Source organism: Rhinoderma darwinii, chromosome 5 (genome assembly GCF_050947455.1).
Source record: "Rhinoderma darwinii isolate aRhiDar2 chromosome 5, aRhiDar2.hap1, whole genome shotgun sequence".
Taxonomy (NCBI): Eukaryota; Metazoa; Chordata; class Amphibia; order Anura; family Rhinodermatidae; genus Rhinoderma; species Rhinoderma darwinii.
The window spans coordinates 301,527,591-301,540,549 of record NC_134691.1 but is presented as its reverse complement, the minus strand read 5'-3'; the positions used below and the strand labels follow the sequence as shown (position 1 = coordinate 301,540,549).

Sequence of the window (12,959 nt, the reverse complement as noted above, 5' to 3'; positions counted from 1 at the left end):
TCACAACAGCACGAGACCAGATCACATCCTGTGAGATCACAAAAGCTTTTATTTCTCTTATTTGGGAAAGGCTTTCCTGATTCCACACGATCGCTTCCAGTCTTTTTCTCTTAACACATGGCTCCTGCACGGAGGTATAATACGCTGGTGTAAAACCGGCCTTTGTAAATCTGAAATTACGCATAGCAGCTTTTACTACAATCTCACAGAAAATGTTGGATCGTATCAGAAATTTGATTAATTGGAATCAACCATTAGCTAAAATACCGCAACATGTTCCCAGTCTCCCTAATATGAGAACATGAAACTGGTTGGGGATATTATTTTCTTAAAATATGGATTCATTCATGAACAACATTTATGAACCCCGGTTTCATCCCAATGAAAAAAATTTAAAAAAAAAAAGGTAGCACTAGTGACATACTTGGGATCTCTGGTATCTGGGATGTCTCTGTGATACCCTAGTCTATTGCTGATCAGCATATTGAAAGCATGTTTCTGATAGCCAACATCCCGCACGTCTTGGTCTTGTTCATTGAAGATCATACCTATAAGAAAGCATATAAAATATTAACACAATCAATACAGTGAATCTGTCCAAGAGGCGACAACCCCTGCCCATTATGCAACACCCATCTACGTAGTAAGTAGAACTCCAGACATCAGAGGAGACTCCAGACATCTAAGCTCGGATGATGGAAATCACTTCAAGACAAATATTTGTGATCTGTACAGATGTATGTTCTGAACGATTCATGAGTTAGTAATGCCCCAAAAAACGCTCAGTTTGTAAACTAAAGATAAAGAGAAAAACAGCCAGACATCGCTCTATAGTCAACATAGACTCTGCGGTGGACATTGCAATGGGCATTGAATGTAACCCATAATACACAGGAACTCACGAAGAAGAAATAGTCCTGGTAAAGCAAAAACAAAAAAGAAGAACTGGACTGATCTCAAATTAAATGATACAGATTTTCCATTTTAGGTAAAGTTCCCATTTTTTTTTTATACCAGAAAGTTTATAATTTCTGGTCAAACTCTTAAATACTGGATGTTTACTCTGAAGCAAGTAATCTTAATCTGGACTCTTGCAAGGGCAAAGGGAGCATGTGCTTTTAGAAGGATTGCTGCATTAACCCTTTCATTAGCTATCAGTGCCAAATGTGTTCCTCTAGCAGCCAAACTATTTTTGCTTTTTAAAAACATTTCCAGTCATTTCTTAGCGATAACGGTTTCTTCCCCCAGTTTGGCTGACTTGCTTATTAATCATCCGGGTAATTCTTCCATTGGAACACAGGGCAGGCCTTCAAGGGGTGGCCTCGGGATGGGTGCTTTTGCTGGGATGTGCCACTAATGTCCAATCAGCAGAGGTATGACTGCTGTGACCACCAATGATTGCTAGGATGACGTGGCAGCAGCGATAGGAAAACATTGTGCCACTTTGTCTTCTGAGATCTTGGTACTATACTAATGCCCAGATCTTAATGCCAGGCCCAATATTCAGGGCACAACAATCATTTGTAGTTGGGGAGCAGCAAGAAAAGCTGGGGTGATACAGTAACCACTCCATGTTATCACCCCAATTACCAATGAGAGGATACATGCTCTCTGCCACAATTGAGGGGGGGGGGGGGTCTTTTTTTTCCTACTACAGGGGTGAGAATATGAGGGGTTATATATCTAATCACCCCTGGCAACTAATGAGACTATTTTCTAACTGCATGACTCGCTTATTACAGGCATCAGGATTGCAGAGATTTTTGGTCTCTTGATTATTTTGTGAAGATCTGTGCATGAAGACATAGTTAAGAACTTTGCACATCTTGAACTTTCATTTTCAAGTTTTGTCCTTTTCAGGCTCTGGTTAGGTCCGATTTTTAGCCACATTCATGGATTTGTATGTATTTTTTTTACAAAACATTCTGCTTTGATGCAAAATTGCATGAGGGTGCCCATATGTAAAGTGCTGGGTGGCAGGTCCACAATGTGCCAGGTGTCTACATTCAGAAAATATATGGGCATGGGGGTATAATATGATTAATTCCGCTTATAAATTGTGTTTGTCAAGTGTGTGAATATTGCCCTAGAGGTGGAAGGGTTAATCATCGCAAAATTGCATATAAGATGGACACTCGGGTGTGCACCACATTGTGAACAAGCCAGCTCAAAATCATGGGGAGTACAGTAAACAGTCTTTACTAGCACATCTATATAATTTATTTTATTTTTAGAAGCATGTTAAATACAGTAGAAAACTAGCGCGTCTCCTGAGGATAATTTGGTTCCTCTTTACGAGATCTTCCTTTTTTTATTTATTTAACAGTGTAACTCCAGGCGTTTCCCTATATGAATTTTCGACCCAAAATCATGACATCTGAAGAAAGTGCTCATTTTTCTGGCTTTCTGCACAGCTTTTGCATAGGATGTTGCCTAGAAACAGTCCATGCATGCTCTGGGTGACAACAGGAGACCTCCATCCTCCTGTGTGATCTGGGACAACTTGTGAAGTAAAAAGAGTCTTTACAAGCTGCTCAAACACCTCAAACCGGCCATCAGTTCATGTGCTTGTTGGACACTGAACATCCTCAGTGACCCAAAATGTCTTGTCAGAAATGTGGTCTGCGCTTTTGCAACTCAAGGACATCTGGTTATATTTAGATATATGGAGATTGTTTGTCTAATCTGTTTTATCCCAATTTTCCAGTCAGGATGTGGGCAGATTTACACACATAGAAAGTGTGGCCTATTTCAACATGCTCAGCCACGGTGGTCTACAAACCACACCAGTTGTTATCAATACCCACGGCGTCCTAGACAGAGACACTTTTATCCCCGACATTACAGATTGTAACATACCGGATTAACTTCTATATATGTATTTATAAAGAATATACAGATACACCGATCCTTTAGCAGTGCTTGCAGTTTAATCCCATGAGCCAATGCTCTAGACATGTGCTAATGGCTCTTTACCTTTTTGGGTGGCATTAAGAATAAGCCAAACTGGCTCCAGGGGAGGTTTAAACGGTCCCCTAAAGACGACCGTATTTTGTAGTTCGATTTTGAGAATGTGTGCAACTTTGGGCAAACCCTTTTTAGGACTATGAACACTTCTCAGGACTATTTTTTCTATTCCTATTTTTTTTTTCTTTCAATCAAAAACAGGTTTACTCTTTTGGGTGAATTTACAATTGAAGTTTTTGTGTTGTTTTTTTGCAGCTTTTTTTGTGAGTTTGTGCATATCACAGGAATAAAAAACACCACTAAAACACGTGCGAGGAATTACACCTGGGCCTGTTCACATCAGCGTTGGCTTTCCGTTGAGGGGTTCCGTCTGAGGTTTTCGTCAGGGAACCCCTCAACAGGAAAGTAAACGGAAACCTTAGCTTCTGTTTGCATCACCATGAAGCTCAATGGTGACGGAAACTTTGCGAATGGTTTCCGTTTGTCACCGTTGACAGGGTTCCGTTATTTTTACGGAATCAATAGCACAGTTGCATGGTGATGCAAACGGAAGCTAAGGTTACCGTTAGCCTTTTTCCCGATGGAACCCCTCGACGGAAAGACAACGCTGATGTGAACACAGCCCTAGTAGTGGTAAACAACGAAAACAGATCCCTGCAGGAAGGATAATGCAGTCAAGGACCCTTACGTAGCTTACAAGAAGGCCTCATGCACACTTCCGTCGGCCATTGAACGACCGTTATTGACGGTCCCGTCGCACAAGGGCTGCACACGGATGGCTTCCGCGTGCAGCCCATTGTTTCACGAACCAAATTCAATGAGACGGCCAAGACTGTTCCGTCAAAACGGGCAGGAGTAGGACCTGCCCTACTTTTGACGGAACGACCGCACGGTTCCGTTAAAACAACGGAAGTGTGCATGGCCGCATTGAAATGAATGGGTTCAGGGTGCTATCCGTGACAACAACGGTTAGCACCCTGAAGGAAAAAACTGAAGTGGGCATGGGGCCAAATACTTAGAGGGCTGCATAAATAACAATTTAATCTCCATAATAAGATTACAGTGATTACTTTAGCCTTAAAGAGACTCTGTCACCACATTATAAGTGCCCTATCTCCTACATAAGGAGATGGGTGCGATAATGTAGGTGACAGCAGTGCTTTTTATTTAAATAAAAGATCTGTTTTCACCACTTTATTAGCGATTTTAGATTTATGCTAATGAGTTTCTTAATGCCCAAGTGGGCGTGTTTTTACTTTAGACCAAGTGGGCGTTGTACAGAGGAGTGTATGATGCTGACCAATCAGTGACCAATCAGCGTCACGCACTCCTCTCCATTCATTTAGGCAGCGCATAGGGATCCTTTTAGATCAATATGTGCTGTCTTATACTAACACATTAACGATACTTAAGTGGTTAGACAGTGAATACACATTCCACGGGATGTCTATTCACAATCTCTGCACTTCGTTACTCTGTCTGTGGTAGTTACAGCAGAGGAAGCGTAATCTCGCGAGATTACGCTGTAGTTGACAGGTTACAGCGAGATTACGCTTCCTCTGCTGTAACTACCACAGACAGAGTAACGAAGTGCAGAGATTGTGAATAGACATCCCGTGGAATGTGTATTCACTGTCTAACCACTTCAGTATCGTTAATGTGTTAGTATAAGACAGAACATATTGATCTAAAAGGATCCCTATGCGCTGCCTAAATGAATGGAGAGGAGTGCGTGACGCTGATTGGTCACTGATTGGTCAGCATCATACACTCCTCTGTACAACGCCCACTTGGTCTAAAGTAAAAACACGCCCACTTGGGCATTAAGAAACTCATTAGCATAAATCTAAAATCGCTAATAAAGTGGTGAAAATAGATCGTTTTTTTAAAATAAAAAGCATTACTGTCACCTACATTATAGCGCCGATCTCCTTATGTAGGAGATAGGGCACTTATAATGTGGTGACAGAGGCTCTTTAAGGCTGGTTTACATGGGGAGACTTCTGCCCATATTGACCACCATTCAATGATATAAGTCGATCGGTGATTGTTAATAGGCACTTTTACATGGGCCAATGCTATACAGTATGGGAACGAACAATCGTTCGGTCCCCATCAGTTTGCTCATTATCGGCAGCACATCCCCGGTTTAGACGGACGAATGTGCTGCCGACAACAATTATTTTATTGGCTGCACAAACAATGGGATCAGCTGACGAATGGCTATTTGTTGGCTGATCGCTTCCCGGTTTACATGAGCCAATGATCGGGAACGAGCATTAGAAACAGCACTTGTTCGGATAATTATTGGCTCCTGTAAATGGGCCTATAGAAGTGACCCAATAAGAGACAGAAATGGCTGTGGGGAATTGAAAATCCCACTGTCTTCTGTCAGCAGGCAATAATTTAAAGGGAGTCGGTCACCAGAATGTCCGTATTAAACTAGTGAGGGTATGTCACACGGGCTATTTTCGTCCGTTTACGTCCCGAAAAACGGCTGAAAAGTCGGAAGCAGAACGCCTCCAAACATCTGTCCATTGATATCAATGGGAAATACGGCATTCTGTTTTCCGACGGGGAATTTTTTTTCGCCTCGTTCCAAAAACGGCATGTAAAAAGACGTCTGAAGATCAGGAGCTATTTTCCCTTGAAGACAGCTCCGTATTTTCAGACGTGTTTGGTTAAGCGTGAGAGCATAGCCTTACAGTGTATTGTGGAGGAGACTAACCTGTTTCTAGCATTTATTTTCATTTTCTGCCTCCTTTGTAGAGAAATACGTTTTATATGGGTATGTTCACACGGCTTATTTTCAGTCGTTTTTCGGACCTTAGACGCTCCAAAAAACGGCTGAAAATACGGGGGCTTGATTTCAATGGGGAAAAAACGGCGTTCCGTTCCCACGGGGGCGTTTTTAAAAACTGCGCACAAAAAAATGCCCCTTAAAAAAGTAGGGCATGTCACTTTTTGAGTCGTTTTTGGAGCAGTTTTTCATTGGGTCAACAGAAAACCAGCTCCAAATATGGCTGTAAAAAAACGGCGCAAAAACGCAAGTTGCTTAAAAAAAACGTCTGAAAATCAGGGGCTGTTTTCGCTTAACAGCTTTGTATTTTACGTCCGTTTTTGGTTTGCCGTGTGAACATAGCCTTAAGCTATTGAGCATTTAGGTGCAATGAGGACGTCACCGTTGCTCCTAAATGCTCTTACGTCACTTCAGTTCAACCCCCCTCCCTTCTTACATTGATTTACAGGGACCAGGCAGCGTAATCGGCGCGTTCATGCCTGGCCACGTACTGTCTGTAATGCGAGCGCCCCTGCTAGTTATTCGGCGCATGCGCAGTACGATCTTTCTGCTAGACGTTCTAATTGGCACAACTGCGCATGCGCCGAATAAAGAGCAGGTATGCTGCGCATGCGCAGTAGTGCAAATTAGAACGTTGAGCAGAAAGAGCATACTGCGCATGCGCCAAGTAAAGGGCAGTACACACAGTGCAGGGCCAGGCACGAACGCGCCAATTTTGCTGCCTGGTCCCCAATCAATCAATGTAAGAAGGGAGGGGGGGTTGAACTGGGGAGCGACGTAGGAGCATTTAGGTGCAACGGTGACGCCCTCATTGCACCTAAATACTCATTAGCATAAACGTAATAAAATGTATTTCTCTACATAGGAGGCAGTAAGCATAAAATGAAAATAAACAGGTTAGTCTCCTCTACAATACCCTGGTACTAGTTTACTACGGAATTCTGGTGTCAGACTCCCTTTAACAATAGTCTGCATGTTTAGCCAATAAAGTTAGGAATCAAAACAGATGATGGCACTTAAAGGGATATTCCAACCGAATAGGGCCTATGGACATCAGAGACAGGGGTCCCCTGCTCCAGACAATGACTCCTCTGACTCATAGCGGAGACACACTGCAAAGAGCGGCTGACACTTTGGTGGACTCCACAGTGATAGTAAATCCTCTTTGAGACGACCACCCAAAATTACAGTGAATAATAAACTTCTAGAGTGTCGGCCATCTCACAGAGGTGGTATTTTAGAGAATTTTTGCTGTAATACATGGTCACGTTCTATATTTCCCCAACAGCGTTCAGATGGGACAACCTATGTAATCACTAATTCACCCATCTTCTTTGAATTAAACACAAGAAAAAAAATAAAAATTAATCCCAGAATAATGGGACATTTAGCCTAAAAACACATCACTTTAAGCGAACCTATCCCCTTAAAATTGTTGTCCAATCTATGGGCAGGTCTATTTAGTATCAGAGCAGCCGGATATATAATTTTGTGGGAAACGATTCAATATGACATGTAATTTACGAATATCGTAGCTTATACTGGGCTTAGGAGTCCAGTGGGCGGTCCTACTCAATGATTGACAGTCTTTCCTGTGTGAATGTGCATACAAAGATAACTGTCAATCACTTTATTGGACCACCCACTGGACTTATAAACCCAGAATAAACAGGGATTTAAAGGGATATTCCCATTTTAGACATCTATGGCATATCCACGGAATATGCCATAAATATCTGATGGTTGCGGGTCCCAGCTGTTAACGTAACTCCAATAAAACAGAATGATGAGAGCTGCGGACATGCACGACCACCTCTCCATTCATTCTCGGGAATGGACGGGAGTTGGGGGACTCCCGTTCTTGACGGAGGTGTGGGGTCTAGTGTAAAGTGAAGGATATGAATTTTCTCAGCTCCTCTTGCTCTAACACGCTGCTAGCAGGCCAGACTGCATGTTCAATGTGACAGGTTCCTTCTACACAGCGGATCTATACTGAAGTGATCACATGTATTATGTAGAGTAAGAAAGTGGTGAAAATACAGTAACTTGTTATTTACGTGCAGATCTCAGTAGCTGCCATGGATGCACCCAATTTATTTCCGGAGCTACAACCCAGGTATGACTGATTTTATTTATCTCATGCCAATTTCTCCGTGGCATATTAGCTGCGACTAGGACCTCTGCCAACAGCGCTGACTACTTCCACTCTAAAAACAGAGGCTGGATAGAGGCAGAGAGTTTACTCATTTTACTTCCATATGTCCGTGATCATTAATGCGATAAGCTGCTGCATACTCTATGGAAATAGCTCATCCTTCTCAACCCAAGTAATGCTTCCCTTCATGACCTGGGCCAGAAGTAATACACTTCTGTCAATACAGCTGAACCATAGACACACTCTGAAAAACTTTCCTATTCTTTGCCCTTGTATGTACCATATGCTATACGGTGGATTCTCAAATATTGTGTTATAAACTGAACATAGAGTCAAAATATATAGCGGATATCTTATCAAGGAATAAATGCACAAATATTGGGCTACAATGGCAATAAATTTCTCATTATTCCATACAATTGTAGATTTTATATAATTGAGTTAATGAGGCACCCGTATTGCTCAAAATTTCCAATTCGGTTCCCAAAAATATTATGTTTACAGTTCTGCGTCCATATAGGTGGCTATAAGGAAGAGTTAACTACATAGAGAGGAATGTTTACACCAATCCTTATAGCCGTGTACACACATGCAGATATGTAAACATCATTCCCCTCGTCCACAGGATAAGTTTTTGGGGACCAGATTATAAGTTACAATATATGGTCTCCACTCCCAAAAAGTGTCCAAATGTCGACTACTACTTGAATAGATACAATATAAATTTTGAGCACTATTGGTGCTGGAACTATTAACCCTCTAGTTCCCAACAGTGAAGCTCCCCATTAAATATCACACTTACAGTAACTTGTGACTATAATAATTTGTAAGCACATCTGATACATTTATCTTTGTTCTTACCCATTTCTGGGGAGAAGTTCCCATTGGTTTCCACAAAGTTCCCTACGCGATTTCCTAACTGATCTCCCACCCGACCCTTGTTAGATCCATCGGAATCCATTGCGGCTGATTCCCGGGACAAGCGGGGGTACATTTTCTTGGGGAATGGTTTGTACGGCTCCAGCCCCTTGATGGGCACATGTCTGATGCCTTGGCTCTCTTCGCTAAAGTTAAAATAAATAAATAGCAGAAGTGTCCAGGTCACAGAGGTGAAGAGGCACCCATAGCAGAAACAGCGGAGAGCGGCACTGCCCATTGTAACCCTAGCATTGTCGAGGGTCCATTCTCAAGTCCCTGTCAAGTGCACAAAAAAGAAAAAGAACATAAAAAACAAACAAGTAATGAAGTAATATAAATAAATAATGAGTAATTCCAACACCCCCCAAGGAACATGTTAATGTGTGCTGAGACCAGATTAATAAATGGCTATTCCCATGCAGATTACACTAACAGCCCCTCACATATTAACTGCAAACCAGATGTCCATGTGTCACCCGGGTCACCCTGCAGGGAAGGCTATTGTGTGGCTGCAGCCCCATCATTAAGCACACAGCTGTCAGCACCAGAGCGAACTCTGTGTAATACCCACCACCAAGTTACCCAGCAACCACATACTACGACCCCCGGGCCCTTCATCGACCTTCTTACCTGGGGCCCCTTCCAGAGTGGTCTGAGGGGAGACTGGCCGCAGTCTCCGCCCTCAGAATGACGAAACTAATTAGATCCGCCCCTTTTCACGAGTATCACCCAAAGCTATTCACAAGAAGGGCGTGATCAGCCACTTGACGTCATCTTTGGGTGGCGCGAACGTAGTAGTGGACAGCAGCGCTTAGACGAGCTGTAGAGGCGGGACAGTGCTATACGTCTTTGTCTCCTATAGGAAGACATATTGGCTTAGTCTGCTCCCCTAGTCTGCTGTGAGTCTGCTCTACAAGAAAATGGTCGCCGTTCATTTTATCGTTGTTCTGCTGAACGATCCTAAACTAGTATTGTTTGTGGGTTTATTTGCTAAAATATGTCAAGAATCTAAAGAATGACAATATTTTTTTCATGCACGTTGCAGACAGTTACAAATTGACATAAAAATATAGCTTTTTTGTTTCGATGGTAAAATATTTAGGTACCTAAAACACTGAGGTATATTCCTATGCAGTGGAATAAATTGGTAAAAGTGTTGTGCTTAAAGGTTATTTAAACTTTTGACGTGGAGAGAGGAGAGAGAGAGAGAGAGAGAGAGAGAGAGAGAGAGAGAGAGAGAGAGAGAGAGAGAGAGAGAGAGAGAGAGAGAGAGAGAGAGAGAGAGAGAGAGAGAGAGAGAGAGAGAGAGAGAGAGAGAGAGAGAGAGAGAGAGAGAGAGAGAGAGAGAGAGAGAGAGAGAGAGAGAGAGAGAGAGAGAGAGAGAGAGAGAGAGAGAGAGAGAGAGAGAGAGAGAGAGAGAGAGAGAGAATTAGCTGTTAAAAGTGAAAAACAAGTTATGTGTAATAAAAAAGTTGCACTAAGTTTCAGGCTGCAATCTTCATTCCTTCATTCATTCTCAGACCCCTGATATTCAGTAGTTTCAGACTTTTCTCCTGTGGACGTGTCCTCCCTGTAATACATGCTGGATGTGAGGTCTGTGGCTCCAGGATGCAGCTGTCTTTCCTAGCTGTCATGTAAGGCTAGGTTCACATGCGCTAAGGAATTCCATATTTTCCATTCCGGCATAGGAACTGAAAAACGTAATTAAATGCTGTGACAGGTCCATCGCATGACGGACACCAATGGCGCCCAGACGTAACCTATTGAACCGAATGGATTCTGTCGGGTTTCCATCTTGGTTTCTGTCATGTTACCGTATAAAAACGTAGGCCTGTGGGACAGGATATGCATCTCTACATATCTCGCTGCAGGCAGATATTTTTGACAATTTTCAATGGCATTCAGTAAGGTGGAAGTAGTAAACATTTGAATATACACAGACCATTTTGAAATTTTTTTTGTTGAGTAGCATTCTCTATAGGGATGTCGAGTAACTTATAGAATATTGTTATTTGGGGACCTTCATTTTTTAACATGCTGATCTATTAACCCCTTCCCGACATATGACATCCAGTTACGTCATAGCCGGGTAGGGGAAGTATGGAGCAGGCTGAGCCCGCTTCATACAAGGCGGGTGTCAGCTGTATGTTTCAGCCGACACGTCACAGTAACAAGCGGGATCGCGCTCCAGCGGGATCCAGCTCATTTACCCACTAAATGCAGCGGTCAATAGCGACAGCGGCATTTAAATTGTCAGAAAGAGTGGGCGACCCCCTCTAACAGGTCATCGACCCGCCCGCATTGCGATCGCAGGGTGCCGATGGTTGTGATGGCAGCCTGGGGGCCTAATGAATGCCCCCAGGTCTGCCATCTTTGTGCTCCTATTAAGCTCTGCCTTTGCTGTCAGAAAGACAATATACTCCAATACATTAGTATTGCAGTATATCGTGCAAGTGATCCAACGATCGCTGGTTCAAGTCTCCTGAAGAAAGTCAGTTAAATAAAGGTTTTTTTATGTACAAAAAAATATTAATAGTTAAAAAAAAACCTTTTCCGATTTCCCCCCTAAAGCATTGTAAAAAATAAATAAACAAACATAATATATATAACCGCGTACGTAAAAGTCTGAACTCTTACAATATGTTATTATTTAACCTGCACTGTGTAGGCTGTAAAAAAGAAAAAGTAAAAAGGCAGAATCGCTGTTTTTTGGTCAACTTATCTCACACAAAAAATGGAATAAAAAGTGATTAAAACTTCACATGTACCCCAAAATCGTACCATTAAAAGCTACAGTTTGTCCTGCAAGAAATATGCCCTCATGCCGCTCAATCGACAGAAAAATAAAAAAGTTATGGCTCACAGAATTTGGCACCACAAAATAAATTAAATTTTTTACAGTTCGTTTTTTCCTTGTAAAAGTACTAAAATATTTAAAAAAACTACATAAATTTGGTATCGCTGTCATTATATTGACCCGCAGAATAAAGTTAACATAATGTTTTAATTGGACGGTGAATGCCGTAAAAACGAAGCGCAAAAACCAATGGAGGAATTGCTGTTTTTTTTATTTTCTACTCAACAAATATTTTTTTCCAGTCTCCTAGTACTTTATATGGTACAATAAATGGTGCAATTAAAAACTACAACTTGTCCTGCAAAAATCAAGCCCTCATAGGACTATATCGACAGAAAAATAAAAAAGTTATAGCTTTTAGAAGGTGAGAAAAAAAAATGAAAAATTTAAATCTGAAAACTGGCTGCGGCGGGAAGGGGTTAATGTGTATAAGCATTTGCTGGAGTCAGCCAAAAATCATGGTAAATTATTCTGGCAGCTTGAGTTAAAGTGTACCGTAGAAGTTAAAAAATAAGTGCTGTAAGTACTATAACACAGATTTATATATACTTACTGAAATATCTGCGTCGTGGTTTCGTTCATGGGTTCCGTCCCTTTCCGTCAAGGGAACCCATGAACGGAAACCATAGCTTTCTCATTGCATTACCATTGATTTCAATGGTAATGCTTCCGTTTCTAATGGTTTCCGTTTGTCTCCATTCCATAAGGTTTCCGTTGTTCTGGCGTAATCAATAGCGTAGTCGACTACACTATTGATTCCGCCATCAAAAACGGAAACCTTACGGAACGGAAGCATTACCATTGAAATCAATAGTAATGCAATCAGAAAGCTATGGTTTACATTTGGTTTCCGTTCATGGGTTCCCCTGACGGAAAGGTCTTACGGAACCGATGAACGGAAGCCCGACGCAGATTTGAACGAAGCCTGCGATGTAAGGGTATATTCACACGGCTTAGCAAAATACGTCTGAAAATACGGAGCTGTTTTCAGGCGAAAACAGCTCCTGATTTTCAGACGTTTTTATGGCAACTCGCGTTTTTCGCTGCGTATTTTACGGACGTTATTGGAGCTGTTTTTCAATGGAGTCAATGAAAAATGGCTCCAAAAACGTCCCAAGAAGTGACATGCATTTCTTTTTCGAGGGCGTCTTTTTACGCGCCATATTCTGACAGTGACGCGTAAAAAAACACCTCGTGGGAACAAAACACCGTAAAACCCATTGAAAGCAATGAGCAGATATTTGTAGGCGTAATGGAGCCGT

At 42.0% G+C, this 12,959-nt stretch overlaps 1 protein-coding gene across 2 annotated transcripts in view; it reads right to left on the bottom strand.

The window, feature by feature from the left end:
* The window catches only part of GALNT11 (polypeptide N-acetylgalactosaminyltransferase 11), a 31,848-nt gene extending 22,278 nt beyond the window's left edge, over window positions 1-9,570 (bottom strand). The window contains exons 1-3 of one of the 2 annotated variants that reach the window (XM_075827364.1): window positions 9,471-9,570; window positions 8,784-9,116; window positions 425-548 (exon numbers count right to left, since the gene is read on the bottom strand). In XM_075827364.1, the coding sequence (XP_075683479.1) occupies window positions 425-548; window positions 8,784-9,078 (419 nt within the window). In that variant the 5' untranslated portion in view covers window positions 9,079-9,116; window positions 9,471-9,570. The other variant, XM_075827365.1, reaches the window with a different exon arrangement.
* Between the last annotated feature and the right edge of the window lie 3,389 nt (window positions 9,571-12,959).